The 20,454-nt window shown below is 35.4% G+C and overlaps 1 protein-coding gene across 3 annotated transcripts; it reads left to right on the plus strand.

Moving 5' to 3' along the window:
• LOC103153386 (serine/threonine-protein kinase tousled-like 2) lies at positions 1–19,487 on the plus strand. Of its 3 annotated transcripts, XM_016661908.1 has the most exons (22): positions 34–97; positions 2,529–2,621; positions 6,973–7,067; positions 8,819–8,890; positions 9,133–9,202; positions 10,020–10,057; positions 10,221–10,313; positions 11,389–11,490; positions 12,205–12,297; positions 12,398–12,508; positions 12,590–12,726; positions 13,667–13,816; positions 14,365–14,431; positions 14,524–14,621; positions 14,814–14,895; positions 15,040–15,131; positions 15,213–15,302; positions 16,610–16,779; positions 18,065–18,197; positions 18,296–18,407; positions 18,489–18,596; positions 19,035–19,487. In XM_016661908.1, the coding sequence occupies exons 2-22, from the start codon at positions 2,606–2,608 to the stop codon at positions 19,212–19,214; spliced, it is 2,109 nt and encodes a 702-aa protein (XP_016517394.1). In that variant the 5' UTR covers positions 34–97; positions 2,529–2,605; the 3' UTR covers positions 19,215–19,487. The 3 variants fall into 3 exon arrangements, with proteins under 3 accessions (XP_016517395.1, XP_016517394.1, XP_007574358.1); XM_016661909.1 differs by lacking the exon at positions 10,221–10,313 and having other exon boundaries at positions 1–97; XM_007574296.2 differs by lacking the exons at positions 34–97; positions 2,529–2,621 and adding an exon at positions 4,258–4,877.
• Positions 19,488–20,454: the final 967 nt, after the last annotated feature.

The following is a 20,454-nucleotide window of genomic DNA, read 5'->3' on the forward strand; positions in this document are numbered from 1 at the left end:
ATTCTATTGGCTGAGAGGTTGCTAGGCGACAATACTTTTTCGTTCCAAGCGCGAGCTGAGAGGTTTGCAAGCGGAGATTTCATCCGAGCAGAGAGAGGTGAGGAGAAAGGTTTGAGGAAGCACAGGGAATATTTGAAAGAGAGCAGAAGTTTTGAGTGCAAGCTTTAAACTTTTGAGAAGGAAGACGCAAAGTCTTGCTGTCAAACTTAAAATGTTAGCGCAAAAGACATAAAATCCTGCTTCCAGACTGAAAATGTGTGCTCTCGAATTATAACTTTAAAACTGTCTTATTCAGGCGTTGGAGCGCTATGCTTTTTATACTTCAGAGCAATTTATATGAAGTTTTTTTGGGGGGGGAGGGAGGAACAAACCATCATCCTCCTACTACTTCCTGTCACCGTCTTCTTCGTTGGTTTCAATCACGTGACTCGTGTGACGTGAAAAAAGTGTTTCGAATACGCTGAAAAACCATTACCACCTCATCCCAGTGCAAAAACTTTATCGAGCTTTTTCAGAATAGGCGTGTTTACAATAGCAAATTTATTTTTGTAATTTCATTTTACAGTCATGGTAACTACTGACTCAAAACTCCAGAACGTTATGGGCTGCAATTTTTTATTTACTCAGGCCATTTGTTTTTGCAAAGAAGTCCAAAGTAGTCACTGGTACTGAGCAGTGACTATTTGGGTGGAGCAATGATTCCTCCCAGTCTGCAGGACTGTTGGCCTTTTCAGTGTGACACATCGTCTACACTTTAAAACTTATGCAGAGTCACTGTAACATCACCGTAAAGGCGTAGCTACTACAAAGTAGAGCAAAAGGAGAGAGAAATGTAAAGCCACAGCTCTGCAGTCAATGTTCTAGCCACAATCTTGTGGTCATTTTACAGCATGTATCCTGTGAAACCATATTATAATCACTTCAAGATCAGAGTAACGGGTTAACATTCACACATAATTATTGAACAAAGCCTGAGCCTCGGCCTTAAACAACCCACACGCAGTTTCTTTCTTTAAAAATCTGCTCAGGATGCGAGGAGGTTATGGTTGTTTACATTGTGGTTTGGAACATAAATAGTTTAACCCACAAAATATCACTTTGAATTAAAGACTCACAACCTCCTTCACCACAGACAACGTTGACATATGTTGAGGATTTAAAATCAATTAAAGTTAACAAGGCATGTATAAAAACAAAACAAACCAAAAAAAACAATAAAAAAAGCTAACAGAAATCCTGTGATGTAGACTACTTTAAACTAGAACTGAAATACACAGTTAAAATAATATTTTATTTATTTTTTCCTGGGAAGTGAAAAAGTGAAATTACAGTGGAATAAAAATTACCACAGAAAACTTCCTGGAAGAAGTTCTTATGGAAGAAAAGTTACTTCTCACACAGTTTAAATATGTCTATGTAATAAACTGACTTCCAAGCCTATTTTTATTGCTTAAAAAAGGGAATTATTTGTTTTTAAAATAAAAGTCCAAGTGTTTTTTTAGTGTCACTGTGATGCATAAGTTTTTTTAAATTCATACTTGTTCAATCAACTAATCATTTATTGTAAATTTGACAAGCACTTTCTGTTTGATTTTATACTTCAATTTTTAAAGGTACATCACTTTAGTTTTATCAAAATTTAGCATGAGATTTAAAGTTGTAGATTTTTTTTATGAATATCTAAGGCAGATTGCAGATATTCTTGAGCACCTGCTGAAGATGATGCAGAAGAAGGTGATAAAAGTCTTTTTATATTATTACTTTACAAGCTTAAATTTAATGGCTGGTGATTTTTCTGAAGACTTTCTGCAGGATTATTTACATCCATCTGAAATATGTCCATGACTATAGGAGGTTTAGCACGATTGGCAAGTCAAACTAAAGGGAAGGATGCTGTGGCACAGAATAAGCTTCACTTCCTGATCACAACGTTGGTATTTCCTATGTGAGATTTCAGTGGAAATGCGCCAAATAAACTTGTGTTTTTTTTGTCGTTTTTTGTTGGGGGTTTTTCAGGTGAGTTGCTGCCAACTAATGAAATCTGCTTCAAACGTAAATTTATTCAGTCTGATGAACTTTCCAAACATGCATTTACAGGTGTAAACATCAAAACCTTTTAAGAAATCATCCAATGTGATAATTAACTTTAAAACTGTCTTACAAATTGTATTTTTCCACTTAATAGATTATTCGAAGGAAGAAAAGGTGAGTAGTTCAGGTTGCATTAGTTATTGATCATAAATCATAAATAATTGATTTCGCTTCCCACATGGGATTAATGTGAATTACGTCACAAGAAGACATTTTGGGTTAAATAGATGTTAAAATGTATGTTTCTTTTTAAATTTTTGATTTATTTTTAACAGAAAAAGCAAGAATATGTTGCACAATAATACACCTGTGTTAATGTTTAGTTACGTACAAAACAATGATCATAATGTGGATCTGACTGATTTCTAAACTGTTCATTTAAATTCACGCAGTTTAGGTAAATTTCCTCTTCTTTGTGATATTCTACTGTCAAACAGCGACCTCTAGTGGAGCCTGTTCAGCAGCACAAAGCGGCAGGCGGATTCTTTCTTCACTACAACTTAAAGTGAGATTGATGAAATTCTGCTCAGGTAAAAAGTTCTGGCAGTGACACAAATATTTCTGTATATTGTAACGAACATTCAAAGACTTTTATTGGACAAATACATCAAATCTATAAATATCTGAGACAAATCTTGAGAGACAATAGCTTGTTCTTGTTTTATTAATGCTCAAAATCTAGTGCAAAACTAAAAACATTTTTTGTAAATGTAGACACAACAAATGCAGATTTTAGCAGTATTTTTAGTTTTGTTTTTTGTTTTTAAATAAATCCTGCATTAAATTTCCACAATAACATGACACAAGTATGAGTAACATTTGTTATTTTCCCCTTTTAAAGCACACATCGGCATCCCCTGTTTTTGTAAATAGTTTTTATTTTTCTTTGTTTTAAGCCTAAATTCAGAAATAAAATGGTGGTTCTTTAAAAATGACCATCTATTTCCTTTTGGGGATATAAAGATGTCTTTTCACAAAAGGTTACACAAGTTACACAAGTTTTATTGAGCTGGACTGAGAGCAGCTCTACCCTAGAATATTTCAAAATATTTGATCATGCTTCTGCAGAGTTCACATATTTAATGTGGACTCTGGAAAAGTTATTTGAAAACGAACTAGAATTGACATGTCACAAACACAGTCTTCTTATTATAGGGATTTCATGATGCAAATTAAGTAGTGTACACCCTGGATAAATAAAAATAATGGGCCCCAAATCCAGTCGCGTTTGACCCCCTATAAGACGTTGTACCGGCCTTGGAAAGAAGACTGCAAACATAAGCAAGAAAACGCTAAGAGGAGACCAGAACTGAACTTTCATGTGGGTTTAAAAACTGCACATAATCATACCAACACTGACACATGGCAGTTGCAGCATCATGCTTAGGGGATGCTTTCTGTTAGTAAAGTAAACTGAAGATCGTGACTGTACGAAAAAATATGGAAAAGTTAAAAATGTACAAATACCAGTAATTTGAAAGTATTATAGATTGTAGATGATGATTTTTCAGACACAATTAGTCTTGGGCTGAGCGATATGGACTTAAAGTTTTATTGCGATATTTTGTGGTATTGTGATAATGATAAATGATAAGAACTATTTATTACCTCCGCTTTAGCTAAGCGATCATAGCCCTGCAAACACAGGGCTATTGATCTAGAAAAATGTTCCCATTAGTAATATGCTTCTTTAAAACACCATTTACGCACCAAAAAGTGTGATCTATATCACTAACCTGCACACAGCGACTGCATTTAATCATATTTTCAAATATTTATTGATACTTTCATTGAACAAACAGGAGAAAATAGTAAAACTAACAATCCCAATAATATGGACAGTTTTGAGAGCTCTTCAACATCAATAATTTGAATAAATCAGAATGATCATACTAGGAAATATATCACAATAAATGATAAACGATACGATAAAAGCCCATCTGTAAATCAGTTCACTGAATTTCACACAAAAAGAAAGGTTACCTTAAACGTCTAAATTGGAATATGCCATTTAATGTTTGTCATGTTATCTTAAAAAAATGCAAAACAAATGCATTTTGTTTTTCAAAATGACACAAGCTGGGTCAGAAATAACTGCGCAAAAATAATGTGACCAGAGAGAGACAATGTCATTAAAGTGACTTGATGCATCATAAGGTTTGCATGCACAGACCCCCTGGAGGTCTGGGTCCTTGCAAATGTTTCTTATCCACCCAGTTTCAGCCTTGATCTCCGTGTGCATTGTAAATCGGGGTGGAGGTTACATCAAACCAGCACTCTGCTTCGGAAACATCAGTGTCAGTTTCCTCTGGAGCTCCTGTGCGGCCTTGGTGATACTGAAGGTTGTGATCTTTTGTCATTAGGAAGAAACGATGGATTTAAACACACCGACTCCTGCCGCTTTAGACGCTCGATGATGCCAAAAGATTAGATCAACCGAGGCAGAAATGTGACAACACTTGTTTAAGGGGATTCAGAGCACTGACAGCTCCCGGCCTGCCCACGCAGGGCCACCGACTCAGACGAGGAAAACCCGAGGATCACGGCCTTCCGTCCGGATGACACTGGCAGGAGCGAGCCCCACCGCTTTGTGTAGCTAGCATTAGCTAAGCTAACAAGTGTCTCCTTATATTTGACTTAATTATAAATGGATATCCCAGTTCAAACAGAGTTATATCGGGTGCTTGGACCGAGGAGCTGTTGATGAGTTTGCTGTCTCTGAAATGGACGGACCACATCTTTTATAGGACCGTGTCCGGCTGTGAAAACTGCTAAAGGTTTTCCAGGTGAGACCTTCGTCCAAGCTAATATTAACCTTAGCTCGCTAGATAACACCGCTATCCTTGCTAATTACTCTCTTTTTGTGCTGCTATTACTATTTGTTTCTGGTGTTTATTCCATTGTGACAACCTTTTTGGTGAGATTTGGTTTTGGTAAATTAACTGTAGGGTAAAATGTTAATTTAGCACGGCCAACATTGGACAGGTTAGGTAATCTCAATCCGATGGTTGGTCAGGGACGTAGACTGTTTTTAATCTGACTTTTGAGTAGATTTCCGTGAAACTGGTTAAATATTTTAATCAGTATTTACGTTAAATACGGTTTAACGTCCCAAACTGTCATAAATCATATTGTTAAAGCTTCTTTCTAAAAGTAAAGCCATTTATTTCAGTGCAGTTTGAATCATTACAGATATTTTCTTCCGTTTATTCAATAAAAACATTGATTTAATTTAATATCTATTGGTATTTTTCCTAACATACATTTATTTTTGCAATGTCCTGTCTGATTCTAGGTCTGTCAATGCTTTTTTTAAAAAGAGCATTTTATTAATTTTGGATTTTAATATTAACAAATTTAAATATAACATAAAATACAAACACATTTCCAAAGATGCAATTTAAAAAAAAATCTTCTGTTGATTTTTGTTATCCAGGTTCATCTAAATAAATTAGAAAATGACTGAAAAGTTTTATTTTAATAATTAAAATTAAATTAAAATGTTTAATTTTATTTAAAAAGTGATTTCTAATTGGTGTAGGCTGTATTAATAAACTCATTAATTTCATGTATATTATTTATTCTATTTAGGATTCATGGCTTACAACTACAATAATTAAAATGTAGAATTATGTTTTTCAGGAAACTAAAATATAACGTAAGACCAATAATCATTAAAGCAGAAATGTCTGCCTATAGAAAACTATGTCCATGTGTTATATAGTGTATGCACTGTAGATGGTCGGTTTGTTTGAACATGTTTTCATGAGGAACTTTACAAAAAAAAGTCAATTCAATCAAATACATTCCAATTAAGTTCAGTTCATGATATAGTTGGCTTAAAATGTTTTCTGTCAGCAGATTGCCTCGAGTCACTGACTTGCATTTTAGCAACGTTGCTTTCGTTGTTGACTTTGCAGCAATCCCTCATACCGAGAATGCATGTAGCGACAGTGGAGAGGAAAAACTCCCCTTTAACAGGAACAAACCTCCATCAGAACCAGGCTCTGAATGAGCGTGACCGTCTGGGGTTTGAGAAGATAGAGCAGTACAACGGTCAAGTCAAAAGTCTTAGTTTTTGGGAAGGACATTACTTGGCCATTACTAACATTTCTACTCTGAAAATCTTTTTTGTTGTCTTTTTGCTCTTATTTAGATCTGTCACAATAAGGAATACATTTTTAATTGCATGATTAAAAAGAGTTCAATAATTTTCTTTTGCACAATTTATTTTTCTTTTTTTCTTTTTCTTTCTACCAAAAATGATGACAAAAGTCTTCAGTCTGGTGCTGAACTAGCCCCTTTTTTGAAGAACAATTTTATTTGCAGAAACTTTATAATCCATTTTATTTATTTCTGTTGTTTTATTTGTTTAATTTGGGTATTTAAAATGTTTTCCAGTTTCACTGTTAAATGCTTATTAGAATTTAAAGTTTGTCTGTAAGAATGTGTTCTTACGTTATGTCATTACCATCATAGTACATGAAAATAGTCTCTAAACAACCATACTATCATGTATCACAATAACTTCTAGGCTAATTTATCGTCCAGCAAAACTCATAATTGTGACAGGCCTACTCTGATTACCGAACAAACTGAATTTTAGGCTTTAATTAGCTATAATCCATAATCATCCGTGCCAAAAAACTCCACAGGAGTCAGGCGATATTTCAAGATGTGCAATTTTCCTTGAAGTAGTAAAACAATCATCCTTTAACTACCTGTGATATTTGCTAATCTAATTTTGCCCCAGGTGAATCATTTGTCTGTAAGGAATTTTACCTTTTGTTGCCTGAGTGGGAGAAAATGTCTCTGTTGGTTCTTGTGACACCAACCCAAACTGGCTAAGTTGTAATTTTCCTCACTGGTTTTGTCCTCTAGGCATGATGGAAGGACTTCAGGGCCAGAGTCTCAGTCTCGACCCACGTCGGCAGGAACTTCTCGAGGCTCGATTCACCGGAGTTGGTGTTGCCAAGGTTGGTATACTCTGCTGCCCCTTCAAGATTTTGTCTCACTTAAATATTTCATATCAATAAATTAATTTTAATTTCAGATAAAGACAACCTAATCAGTTTAAAATGATTTCATTTTTTAAGAGACAACTTAAATTTGCAGTTGAAATCAACTGCTAGTTCTAACCGCAGCTTTTGGTGGTGGTTTTACTACCCTAAAATTAGAAACCCCAAAACATTGAACCTGCCTGACGATGCAAAGCAGCCCTTTTCTTCCAGTTGTAACATCCGGCTGTTGATCATGTCACTCGTGCGATCTGAAAAAGTGTTTCCATTGCAGTTTTGTGAAAAACTCTAATTTTGAGACATCTGAAAACCGCCTTGTCCTAACTTGAATTCTTTTTTCTTTTTAATTGCTGTATTTCCATTTAACAAACTTATTTTTGTAATTACAGTTTGTGCAATTAAGTGGTCAATGGAAAAACAGCTACAGTCAGTTATCACAAATTGTTGATGAAAGTTGTTGTTGCCAAGGATGTCCAACCTCGTTAAAGGGTTTAGGGGCCAATTAGTTTTTCGTACATGACCAGATTGGTTATAATAGGTTTTACCCCCTTCATAGATTAAATATTCATGTGAAAACTGACAAAACCAAAGCAACCCAACAAAACAAAACCCAAACAGCCAACCAACCCAATAAAATCAACCAGCCCAACACAACTAACCAACCAACCAACCAACCAACCAACCAACCAACATAACCAATCCATCCAACCAACTCAACAAAACCAAACCAACCAACCTACCAACTCAACAAAACCAAGCCAGCCAACAACCAGGCTTCTAGAAAAGCTGAAGTAGTCTTACTCTTCGTACTTGAGTACAATTTGTGGGCACTCTGCCCACCTCTGGTCCAAAACGGAAATTCTCTCTGCAAAGATGTCTTAACATTTGGCTTAAATTCAAAATGAACTTGGAAATACAACTGCTTTTATTGATTTACAATGAGGATAAATTTATACGCCAGTTTTCCCCCCAGCATGTAGGGCACAGTCTTGAAGAAGATGGTAATCCCAAAGTGTAACAGAATGATGTTTGTGTTCGAGTTCAGAAAGGTTTGAAAGTCCTCTCTGTTCTGCGTTCAGGGATTCTTCTTGAGCAGAACGGTCTGTGTTACTGGGCTGAAGGTAAAACAAGAAGAGCTCTGTGTTGGCTGACATGGACGCCGGCCAGCAGCTCTTTGTTCCTCTAGAAACAAGTGACACTGAAATGGTACCACAGCTCAAGCCGGGTGCATGATATGATGCAAATGTCGGCTATTATGGCTCCAAACTATTTCTATTTCCACTCTTTGGGAAACAAAAAGCAGCCATTATTTGATTCAGGAAATCCTGAGATGTAATGAAAATGAAGCATGTATTTGTGAAAAACTAATTTCTCAAGTTGAAAAATGAGTGAATTTAGTCATAGTTTATGCTTCGAGGCTAATTGGTTGAAGAATTTGCATTAGCTTTTCCATCTACACAAAAACCAAATACATGTTTGACTCCATGGCACTGAAATTTCACCTAACTTGGACCAAAACGTCGGAAAATGTTTTTTGTTGCTGTTTTAAGGATTGAATTTTATCTGAGCCAGTTTTCCAAATAATCTAGTGAGAAAAGGTCTCCAATCATTTCTAAGATGTATTTTAACCTCTGAGATTTCAATATATAGATTTACTTATAGGATACGTTAAAGCAGGAGATCCTGGCTTTTGTTTCTGTTTGTTGCAGACTTCTGCCAACAGCGAATCGTCAAACCAGTCTCAGTGCAGCGCTGGGTCTCTGAGCGACAAGGAACCAGAGGTTGGTCGGGAAAAAATATTTAATGCTTTTTTATTCTCTTTTTAAGTTGTAATTAGCTTTTTTCTTTATTACAGTTATATGTTTGCATTAAGCGAAGAACATAATTAACTTTTTGTTTAAATAAGTCAATCTCACTTTAATTTTTTTGTTTTTCAATGTGTTTGGACAGTTAGTGCAGGTTTATATTGGCTATTTATTTCTTCAAACACTTAAAAATAGAAGCTGGCTTTTGCTCCTTTCAGTCTCTGGAGAGAAAGGCCAACGGGAGAAGCAAGAAAAGAAAAGGCGACATCTTCGACAGCAGCAGCCAAGGTACGCCCAACCTGCTTCCTAACAAAACATCAAAATAATTTGAGATCTTTAACTGAAATGAATCGCATGTTTGCTTAACTTTAAATATAAAGTCAACAACATCTCAAACCTGGGCTTCTCACTACAGCTGTTAGATTTAATTATGTCAACGTCGAGAAGTTGTTAACATCTTAAGGCCAAAGTTTCAAGTTTCCACCTGAATATTTTTGCTTGTTTTAATTGTTCAGAGTTCTTTAAATGTCCTGTGAGTAAATTTTTTCCCCCTAACAGCTGGAGCTTTCAGTATCTAGCAGTTATTTACAATTTACCGTCTATTAAAAGAGTATTTCTTCAGAGTTAACCGAAGAAAAACATGCTCCCTGCAATGACGGGAGTGAAATTACCGCAATAACCCGATGTTGGATGGAAAGCGCAACATCTCCTCTTTCAGAAACCGTTGGACGTTTTCAGATAGCGCAAAGTTTCGCAGAGTTACGGTGCCACGAAGCTGGCTTGTAAAAATGTGTCGTCAGCGACGCCTTTTCATCCAATAAGGGTAAAATGTTGTAGTAAATAATGTATGTATTTATTTAGACTTAAATATATCACAGTATATTAGATGCTGTGTAAAATTCTTACTGTTAATTTGTGTAACTTTTCTTTTACATTTGAAAACAAGTTTATGGGGTAGGAGTTTCTTCTTCCTGCTCCTCTTCAAACATGTTAAGATTACTAAAATATGTCTCTTCTTTTTCCTGTTTATGTCCGTTATTTTATACTGCCATCATGTTAAAAATAAAAAAAATATTGAATTGTTGCATTTTCTGATTCTTTGTAGGAAAGGGAAAAGGGCAAAAGCGAAATGATTATTTTGAGGTGAGTCCATTTAGTTCATGTGTTTTTTACTTCAACTCTCCTTCAAGCTTTCCTGTCTAACCTTCATGCTTGTGTAGGGAAGTTCTTTACTCGTCTTTTACTGAGTTACTATTCTTCCTTTTCTCTTGATTTGGTTCCCTTCTCCAAATTGCCCCTGGCCCAGTTTGCTGGTAGCAGCGGCTCTGGCGCCAGTCCTGCGCGAGGCGTCCATTTGCTGCTGCGCTCCTCTTCGCAGTGCTCTCTGTCTTATCCTCCGGTGAGAACTGGCGTCCATCTTAAGTCTTCTCTGCTCATCATCTTCTCTTTTTATCTTCCTCTTTCTCTCATTTCCTTTTTTTTTTCTTTGATGTCCAAACTGTTTCACTGGAAGTTGAAAGATTTTTTTTTTATTTCTGAGTTAAAAATGTGAAATTATTTTATTGTGGATTTCTTTCTTTTTACCTGCAAAGCAACAAATTATCGTAGACGTATAGTAGTTGGCATTTATTGTTTTTATTGTGATAAATCTGTTATCATGGTAAGAATTTATACTTGTATTTTGTCACGATAAATTTCATTTAATCTTTAAATTCCCCCCATGAAATGCCCTTATTGTCAAGCTGGACAGTTTTACTATTTTCTCCACTATTTGTTCAATAAAGTCATCAATAAATACCAATAAATTAGAAAAAAATATGATTGCAATTTGCAGCTTAGTGGTAAAAATCACTCTTTTTTTTTATTGTGTACTACGAATGGCAATGGTTTTGAAATGCATTGTTTGTGTTTGTGGGGCAATAATTGCTGTGACACAATTACCGTCAGGCTTGTTACGATAATATTGCTGGACGATATATTGTCCCAGAAATTATCGCGATAGACAATAATATTATTTTGAGACCATTTTCAAGTAATATGATGACATCGTAATGATGCAAAAAATAAACTTTAAATTCTAATGAACATTGAAAAACAATTTAAATATGCAAAATAAATAAAACAATATAAACAACAAATAAAATTAATTATGAAGTTTCTGTAAAGCACCAGACTGAAAACTTTTGTCCAGTTTTTGTAAAAAAGGGAGAAAAGACAAAAACGATAAATCAGGCAAGTGGAAATTATTGAGTTTGTTTTTAAAGTTAGACACTTTTATTTTTATCACAATAATATTACAAAGTATTGTGATAAAACTAACTGGACCAAACTTTCTCACCAGTGAACAAAAATTGTAGTAATTTTGTACAAAAACCAAAAAAGTAACAGAATCCAGTAAATGTTGATTTAAAAAAAATTTATATTCCAGTGACTGTATTTTATTTGACGTCACCTTTAATTGTTTGTGTTTTCAGAACGGCAGCCCTTCGTCCTTAGGCTCCGCCCACACCGACTCCTCTTCCTGCAGCTCCTTTAAGACGACTCCTACAACTTCCTGTTCTCACAAAGCAATCCAGGTAAATAATTTTATTCACTGCCAAACTCAAACATTCGGCGTTTTCTTCTGTATTTTTATTCAGTGAACTTGTTGTGGCCATTTATTTTCAGATTTTGTAAATATTTATGCAAGTTAGGACACACTTAAGTTAGTTTGGAACCAGATTAATACATTTTTGTATTTGGAATTTTTATGATTAATTTGGTAACTTTTCTACCCTTCCATTAATCTTGGAGACTTTTTTTTTCCGGTGTGACGACTGGAGTTTTATTAAAATTATGTGTTTGACCATTTTTGAAACGTTTGAGATCAGATTAAGTAAACTTTTGTTCACATCTATGTTGTAAGGAATTTTTAGCTATTATTTTGTTTATATTTTTGTTAACAATTAAGTTGCAAGAGACAAACGCGCAGCACTTTTCTGGAAAAAGTTTGGTTTTGGAGCAGAGTTTATAACTGCATTTATTTTTCCTTTTCTTTTTTCAAAACTGTAAACAATGCAGAAAATAAAAGTAAAATTTTACACATGACCAGAGTTTGTGCTATATTTTGATTGATGGAATCAAAAAATCCAGATTCTAGTGACGTATTTAATTGTCAGAATAGAGAAACCTCATCACTGCTACTCGTATGACACAGTTGATGTAAACGACACCCAGTGTTTTTTACTTTGATGCTTTAAAGTGTGGCCTTATTGTTTAGGAAGGAGATTTTTATGTTCTTCCTTTTTCAGTCGGATCTGACGCTGCTGAAACTGAAAGCAATAGAAAAGGTCAAGAACTCTGACCTGGAGCGAACCGAAGGGAGGATAGACGACCTGGTGAGGGTGAGATATTTAAATACTTCCTGCTCTAAACACAGCTTTTACAGATGTTGTACCAGATGTTTTTATGATAAATGATGCATCTCTTTTTTTGTCTTTGCAGTCTAACTGTGACCTGAGGCGTCAGGTCGACGAGCAGCAGAAGATGCTTGAGCGCTACAAGGAGCGGCTGAACAAATGTGTGAAAATAAGCCAGCAGCTGCTAATTGAGCAGGTTAGCATGTGCTAAATTTTTATCTTTGCTATAAACATTTAACTTTTAAGTTCTTAATCCTTTTGTTTCCTGTTCTTAAAGTCAAAGAGGGAGAAAATGGCTTGCAGGGACAAGAGCATGCAAGATCGCCTGCGTTTGGGTCACTTCACCACCGTTCGCCACGGAGCGTCCTTCACGGAGCAGTGGACCGACGGATACGCCTTCCAGAAACTCATCAAGTCAGTAAACATTTTACTGGACGTTAACTTGCTCCTGTATTTACTGCAACAGCAATAATGTTGTTTTTGAACCATTTTCAATCATATTAATGCAAGTTTCATCTCATAAGACGGGTAAACGCTTCACGCTGGAGCATCTTTTAAATATTCAAAATAGAAGCAGAAATAAATAAAACCCACACACAACCGAAACCATAAATAAGTTAGGTTATGATATTTCTCTAAATACAATTGTGCTTCAAAAAATATTAATTACTAGAATGGAAATGACTGAACTCAGTTTAACTGAACATTCAGTTGATTATTTGCAGCATTATGATAGTTTGGGGTTTTTCATTATAGTTTAGTTTTATTTCATTGTGACTTTTTGTTAGTTTTTATTAGTTAAATATTTAGTTTCAGTTTATTTTTTATTTATTAGATACAGTAGCTGTTTAAATGTTTTCATACTTCGGTTAATTTTTAGATGCAGAATTCAAAAAAGTCCAATTATCAATTATCGAACATCAAAAAATATAATCAGTTATTGTTCAACAGCAATAACTGAATAATTTATCCCAACTTTTGCTGCCGCTGTCTTGTCGTAATTTTCAGACAGTTGACGTAAATTGCTTAAGTGGGGAGAAAAAAAAAAATTTAAAGGCTAAAAAAATATATAAATAAATATGAAAACGAATATTATATCTATAATTTCAGTATGTTTTAGTTTGTTTGAATAACACACAATATAGTTCCAGTTTGTTGTAATTTTTCCGTATTAAATAGATGTTTTTATTTATTTCAGTTCAAGAAATGCTTTCTCAGTTTCAGATTTTGTCATTTAGTTAGTTTTAGTTAACTGTAATAACCTAGATTATTTACTTATAGGCACATAGTGTTTACCCTGCAGACAGAGAAGTAAAGGCGTTGACAGCATTTTGTTATTTTCTCTGTGTTTTAGGCAGCAGGAGCAAATCAACTCGCAGCGGGAAGACATCGAGAGACAGAGGAAGCTGCTGGGGAAGAGGAAGCCTCCGGCGGTCCAGATGCCTCCACCAAACATGGAGCAGAACAAGCGGAAGAGCAGAAACAACGGCCAGGAGAACGAAACGTACGCACAAAACAGTTCTCCTTTCTTTACCACAATGCGTTCACGCGCCTTGCAGGGTTCATACTGGTGCTGGAAATCCTTGAAAATGCTTGAAAATTACTGAACTTTTCCGCATTTTATGACGGTAAAATCATAAACTTTAACATGTTTATTCGGATTTTATGCGATTGACTGACATAAAATATATCTGAAAAGTGTGGCTTGCATTTGAATGAAGCAATAACTTGTCAAATCACATTTTTGTCGAGTCTTTAGAAGTTTTTATTGACCTGTTTTGTACATCTGGAAACTCACAACTCTTTTCTGCTAAATGGTTCATGTCGGATGGAAAGCATCTAACATGATAAAATTTATTTGGTAAAATCCCAATAAAATTAAGTCAAATTTATAGTTGACATGTCAAAATGCACAAGTATAAGGGGTGTAAATATGTTAACATGCTCAGTTTGTAATAAAATACAGCATTAGTGCAGCAAACTGTAACACTAAGCTTGAGATTTTTATTTTTAATCCGTCTAATCTGAGTTTTCCAATCCCGTCTCATCCAGGCTGTCGCTGGCTGCGTATCGGGAACAAGAGGAGATTTTCAAACTTCGAATAGGCCGTTTAAAAAAGGTACTTTTCTCTCACCTTCCTGCAGTTCAGTGTTAGAGCTGCAGGTTTAATTTGAGAAGAAGAGGAGAGACGTCTCTGTGGTTGATTTGCAGGAAGAAGCAGAGATCCAGACGGAGCTGGAGCAGCTGGAGAGGGTTAGAAATTTGCACATTCGGGAGCTCAAGAGAATCCACAATGAGGACAACTCGCAGTATGTATTATCCCAGCTTAATGATATTTAAATTATATTGTTTTAAAGAAAAAAATTGTGTCCAGAGTCTGTCTTAAAGAGCAAATCCCTGCATTTTATTGCAAATTTAAAGCAGCATCAGAAAATCAGTGATTTTTATTGCAAAAAAAAAAAATCACTAAATAAAATGTGAAATAAATATTTTCTCTGCAGATTCAGAGACCATCCCACACTGAATGATCGATACCTGCTTTTACGACTATTAGGAAGAGGAGGCTTCAGTGAAGTTTTTAAAGTAAGCAGAGGCTTTGTGTTGTTTCTCCATTTATACTTTAGGCTAGCTCAATGTCGGACTAAAATGTAATCATTTAAACAGCTGTTGAATAATAATAATACGGTCCTCTAATGTTGGTAAATAAGTAAAAGTTTTCTTTTTCAGGCGTTTGATTTAACAGAACAGAGATATGTAGCCATCAAAATCCATCAGCTCAACAAGAACTGGAGGGAGGAGAAGAAGCAAAACTACCACAGGTGAGTTCAAATCCATAAAAACCTTTCTGATTCCAACTTAATGGAAATATTTCATTCTTAATAACCTGCGTCTGTCTGCAGACACGCCTGTAGAGAATACAGGATCCACAAAGAACTCGACCATCCTAGAATAGTCAAACTCTACGACTACTTCTCAATCGACAGAGATTCGTAAGTTCCTAAAAAAAATATCCTGCTTATTAAATGCTTCAGTTTTAAGATTTGCACAGCTGCAAATAACAATTATTAACAGTTATTCTATCAAATATTCTGACGATTAATCGGTTTTTAAAAAGTTGTCAGATTCTGCAGATTTTTTTATTTAACCACTTTAGGCAGGGTGTCCAAAGTGAGGCCCATGGGCCTTTTGTGGCCCTTAAAATGATTTAGTTTGGCCCCTGACCGCAAGTCGAAAATGTGGAAAAATTTGGCCAACACAATGGAAAACAATTCATCACCCAAATATTTGGAAATATTTGGTTTTGTTTCCAGTAAGGCAACAGCCAAAGCTTTTTCTTGGAACATTTTGTTCATTGTTGAGAAGCTAAAACAACAACAAAAAAAAGCTGAAAAAATAATACAGATATTTCCATTTTTAATTTAATGGTTTCAGTAGTTTAAATGTGCCAGTTTTGGCAAAATATTTGGACACCACTGCCTTTAGTCTTATTAACAATATTAGAAATACTTTAAAGTATGCAAATAAACCAATAATCATTAAGTTTTTAAATAAGAAAATAAACATTTTGTTGCCTAAAAATTTATAACACAGCATTCCTTTAGGATATGCTTTATCACTTGTAGTAAAAGAGAAAAACATACTTCCAACATCAACATTCTCCTTTATTTTTGCATAAATACGATGTAGGGCTGATGTTTTTATTTGTTTATTGGATTGAATAATTTATAATTGGATAACAAAAGCAGCTTAATGTGAGTTTTTTACAGAATGTCAATCAGTTGAAGCTAAAACTTATTTAACTTATACATGTATTTTTTTCAAATCTTAAATCCAAAATGTTTATATTTTTAGTAATATTTTGGCTTAATCACTGCTCTGAGTGTGTTGTTCTTTCAGCAAATTGGCTTGTTTTTTAGTTTGTATACTCCAGTACACAGTTAATCGATTGCTAAATTAGTTGATTATAAACGATTAATCACAATAAAGCCGATTAATCGTTTCAACTCTAGAATCAAATCTAAAGGTAAAAAGTTATGTTTATCATCTGCCAACGCAGATAACTCATGGTTATTGTCTTTATAAGTGGAGATCATGACAGAGTTCACATTATAAAATAAAATAAAGTCTACTTGGATTCATTTGTAGATTTTACTTTAAAAATCTGTATTTTCTCACTTCCTGTCTGATGTGACGACGATTTAGCTTCACTTAGCGAAGCAGGGGAACTCGTCCTTCTGCTAGTTTTCTTTGAATAATTAATCAGAACAAAACTGCTTGTTGCTTTGAATGTTTCCAGGTTCTGCACGGTGCTGGAGTACTGCGGCGGCAACGACCTGGATTTCTACCTGAAGCAGAATAAGTCGATGACGGAGAAGGAGGGACGCTCCATCATCATGCAGCTCGTCAACGCCCTCAAGTATCTCAACCAGATCCGGCCTCCCATCATCCACTATGACCTCAAGCCTGGTACCTCAGCATGTTTTCATTGAGCTTTGCTTGTTTTTAACCTTTATTTAACCAGAGATTAAAAAATAGAAACCTGAGCAAAAACGGCAGCAGCAAATCATAAAACCACTGATATCAAAACGCAATTATAATGCAGCTTGGATAAAAAAGTGCACACACCAGCAAATGAGAAGTATCTTATTTACAAACTGATTATTAAAAACGTTCAAAACATTTAAGAAACAATATTGTTGCAACTTCAATTAAGTTGACTTAATTAAACTAAAACTGATTAAGAGAAATTTTACAAACTGCCATAACTTAAGTTTTTTTTTTATATTATTACATCAAGTTGACCCAACATAGTTTTACATTTTTATAATTTTTTTAAAACTCATTTCTAAGTTAAGCCAACTTAGATGTTCATTTTTTACAGTGTTTAAAATGTTTCTTCTTTTATTACAGATTATGTTGGTGAGGCTAAATGGGAAACGCAAAGTTTCACGTTTGTGTTTATTCTATTCAAGTGAGAAAAATTTTAATTATACAAATTTCCACCAAAAAAATAATTTCTAATTTTTGAAAATTCATTCCTTCAAATATGTTTCAACTTTTCAGAAGGAAAATAATTAGGAAAAAATCAATAAATATAAATATTTAATCTAATTGTTGAAAATTGTTTTACAAGCATTTTTACGTCTCTTTAAAACATTAAATATTTTTTTGCCTCAAATAATAAACAAGATCTAATTCTGGGATAAAAACTCAAAATGTTTATTGAATGTGGAGAACAAATCCCAGGGAATCAACAATAATAAAGACCTAAATATTTACACTAAAACATCTGAGTAACTTAAAAAATAATAAAGTGTAAAATCACTTAGATGTGCTCTTATAATAAAAGAACAACATTACTTTAGATTTCTGAGCATTTTAATACAAACACATAAATACAGCAAAAGCTCCTTGTAGCTTTTAAAAAGCTATTTTTACTGTTTTGGCAGCACAAAATAAGACACTGTCATCAGCATAAAAATGAGAATTGGCATATTGTCACCTTCCTAAAATTGGGCTTAAGTCATTTTTTGCCAAAAGTGATTTTTTTTTATCTAAATGATCTTTTGGCAAAAAAATGACTATTTTAACTGTTTTTATATATATATATATATTATAAAAAGAAAGGATCCGAGATTAGAGCCTTGTGGAACCCCATTGGATACTTGAAGACCTTCCAGTTGCACGTAGTTTTTAAACCCTTCAGCTGATTTTCATTAAATGCTCAGACTGTCATTTTTTGCGTTTTCAGGGAACATCTTGTTGGTTAACGGCACGGCGTGCGGGGAGATAAAGATCACCGACTTTGGCCTGTCCAAAATCGTGGACGACGACAGCTCTGCTGATGGCATGGATCTGACTTCACAAGGAGCAGGGACCTACTGGTAAACGCTCAAACCAAAATCTAACAACTTAAAGAGTTAATTACCGTTTTATCTCCGACCACATTGCAGAAAGTTGAAGTTGTGGCTTAATCTTGCAGGTATTTACCACCTGAGTGCTTTGTAATGGGGAAAGACCCTCCAAAAATATCCAACAAGGTCGACGTTTGGTCAGTAGGGGTCATCTTCTACCAGATCTTATACGGACGGAAGGTAACCGCTGGTCAGCGTCACCTGATGGATCATTTAGGTTTCATTTAACCTTCTGACCGGCTGCGTTTTGCCTTTTGCCAGCCGTTTGGTCACAACCAGTCCCAGCAGGACATCCTCCAAGAAAACACCATTCTGAAAGCTACTGAAGTGCAATTCCCCCCAAAGCCCGTCGTCACCACAGAGGCAAAGGTCTGAGGTCATGGGTCAAAGCTCAGTCCAAACTCCATCCATCCATCCATCCATCCACCCACCCACCGTTTGTTTTTCTTTTTCTTTCTTTCTTTCTTGCTTTCTTTCTTTCTTTCTTTCTTTCTCTTTTTGTCTCTTTCTTTCTTTCTTTCTCTTTTTGTCTCTTTCTTTCTTTCTTTCTCTTTTTGTCTCTTTCTTTCTTGATTTTTGTCTCTTTCTTTCTCTCTCTCTTGTATGAATAACCTCTGTATGGCTATTTGTAAAGGAATTAGTCTCAATATTTGCATTTTTTAAATAAAATATGTCCAGGGTATTATTTCACTAAAGTCTAAGCTTTCTGTCAAAATGTGTAAAATGTTGGTGTGTCTGTGGCTCTGAAGCCACCAGATGAACGTTGGCATTGATCCTTGCATTTCCTCTCTATTGGCTCCTTTCTAGGCTTTTATCCGCCGTTGCTTGGCGTACCACAAGGAGGACCGCGTGGACGTGCTGCAGCTGGCCAGTGACCCCTTCCTGATGCCCAACATTCGTAAAGCCCTGGGCAGCAACACGATGTCGATGCTGCCCAGTCCCTCCACCTCCAGCTGCTACAGCAGCAGTGCCTCCAACTCAAGTTAGCATGAAGAACGAAGTGGGAAACCCAGAGGACTACGGAGACGTTACACACTCGTGTGTATGTGCAGCAGAGGAAAGAGGGGACCCCAAAACTATGAATGGAGCGGGACTGGAGGATGGCACCTGCAACTGGTCCAAACGTGCAGGACCAAGCCTCCAGCTGTGGGCTCAGTAGAACCCAAAGATTTGCAGATATGCATGCACTAACATAAACCCTGTCTTACGCAAAGGGACTTTCTTCATGCTAAAATAAAGAGCATTTGGAAAATTTTGCACAATTGACTTGCTTCGATGTATGACATGTGGGAAGTCACATGGTCATACTCAGGATGGTTTACAGAAGTTAATTTATAATGTTTTACCCCATACTGCTTGAAATCTATCAAACTGTCAATCATATCTCTAATGGTCAGTTTCCAATATACCTGTAAGGATGACGACTAAGAATTAAGCTTGTCTTGTCGACTTGAAATTGCTGAAGATTAATTCATGACTTGAAACAGAAGAGAGCTGATTCTGGAGAGAGTGATTAGTTTTGACCTATTTTCTGTAACTGTACTTGAAGTCAGCTTTTTATTTTAATGAAGTCCATATTTTTCCATTAGATTCCCCCCTCCTAATGTTGTTGCTAACCTTGAACTGGAGGGGCTTATTGACTGGGTGAGTATTGTGAGTTGCAACTCAACTGAAATAATTAATGAGATCATTAAAAAGTATTTGGTTATCATTTGGTTATGGTGTCTTATTTCACCCACCAAAAATGTTGACACGTGAGTCAAATTCATCAAGTTGAAAGTGTTTGTGTTCCACAAAAACATGATTTAAAAAGATATTAAAGTAAACTAAATGCGATATTTTAGTCAAACATAAAATAGGGACGCAAACAATCTATTTACAATTAACTGTCGATTAGCGGTTTATTAGATTAACATTAGTTCCAATCGATTAAGTAATAACGTCCTAAACCTTATTTTAGTGTAGTTTGGCCGCCGTCCAGTAGAGGGCGCCGCCGGTCGTCCTTGAGCGGAGCCGTTGAAAGAGAAACAAAGATGGCGGCGTGGTCATTCCAGAATGGGAAAGGTGAGCGGTCCAGAGCTCAATCAGCATTATGCGGTTTTGTTTTGATATATAAACACTCGACTAGCTCCTAAAGTTTCCCCTTAATCAAGCTGTATGACGTAGCAGCGACAACTTAAAAAAATACTGATGTGCTACAAAGCGACGATTGACAAAAAGGAGCAGG

Source organism: Poecilia formosa, unplaced genomic scaffold, assembly GCF_000485575.1.
Source record: "Poecilia formosa unplaced genomic scaffold, Poecilia_formosa-5.1.2 Scaffold348, whole genome shotgun sequence".
Classification (NCBI taxonomy): domain Eukaryota; kingdom Metazoa; phylum Chordata; class Actinopteri; order Cyprinodontiformes; family Poeciliidae; genus Poecilia; species Poecilia formosa.

Excerpts from the sequence above, each read along its gene's own strand:
- LOC103153386 (XM_016661908.1), top strand. Across the intron at positions 10,314-11,388 it reads GCTCTCTGTCTTATCCTCCG|AACGGCAGCCCTTCGTCCTT; the intron begins GTGAGAACTGGC and ends TTGTGTTTTCAG. Across the intron at positions 15,303-16,609 it reads TTCTCAATCGACAGAGATTC|GTTCTGCACGGTGCTGGAGT; the intron begins GTAAGTTCCTAA and ends GAATGTTTCCAG.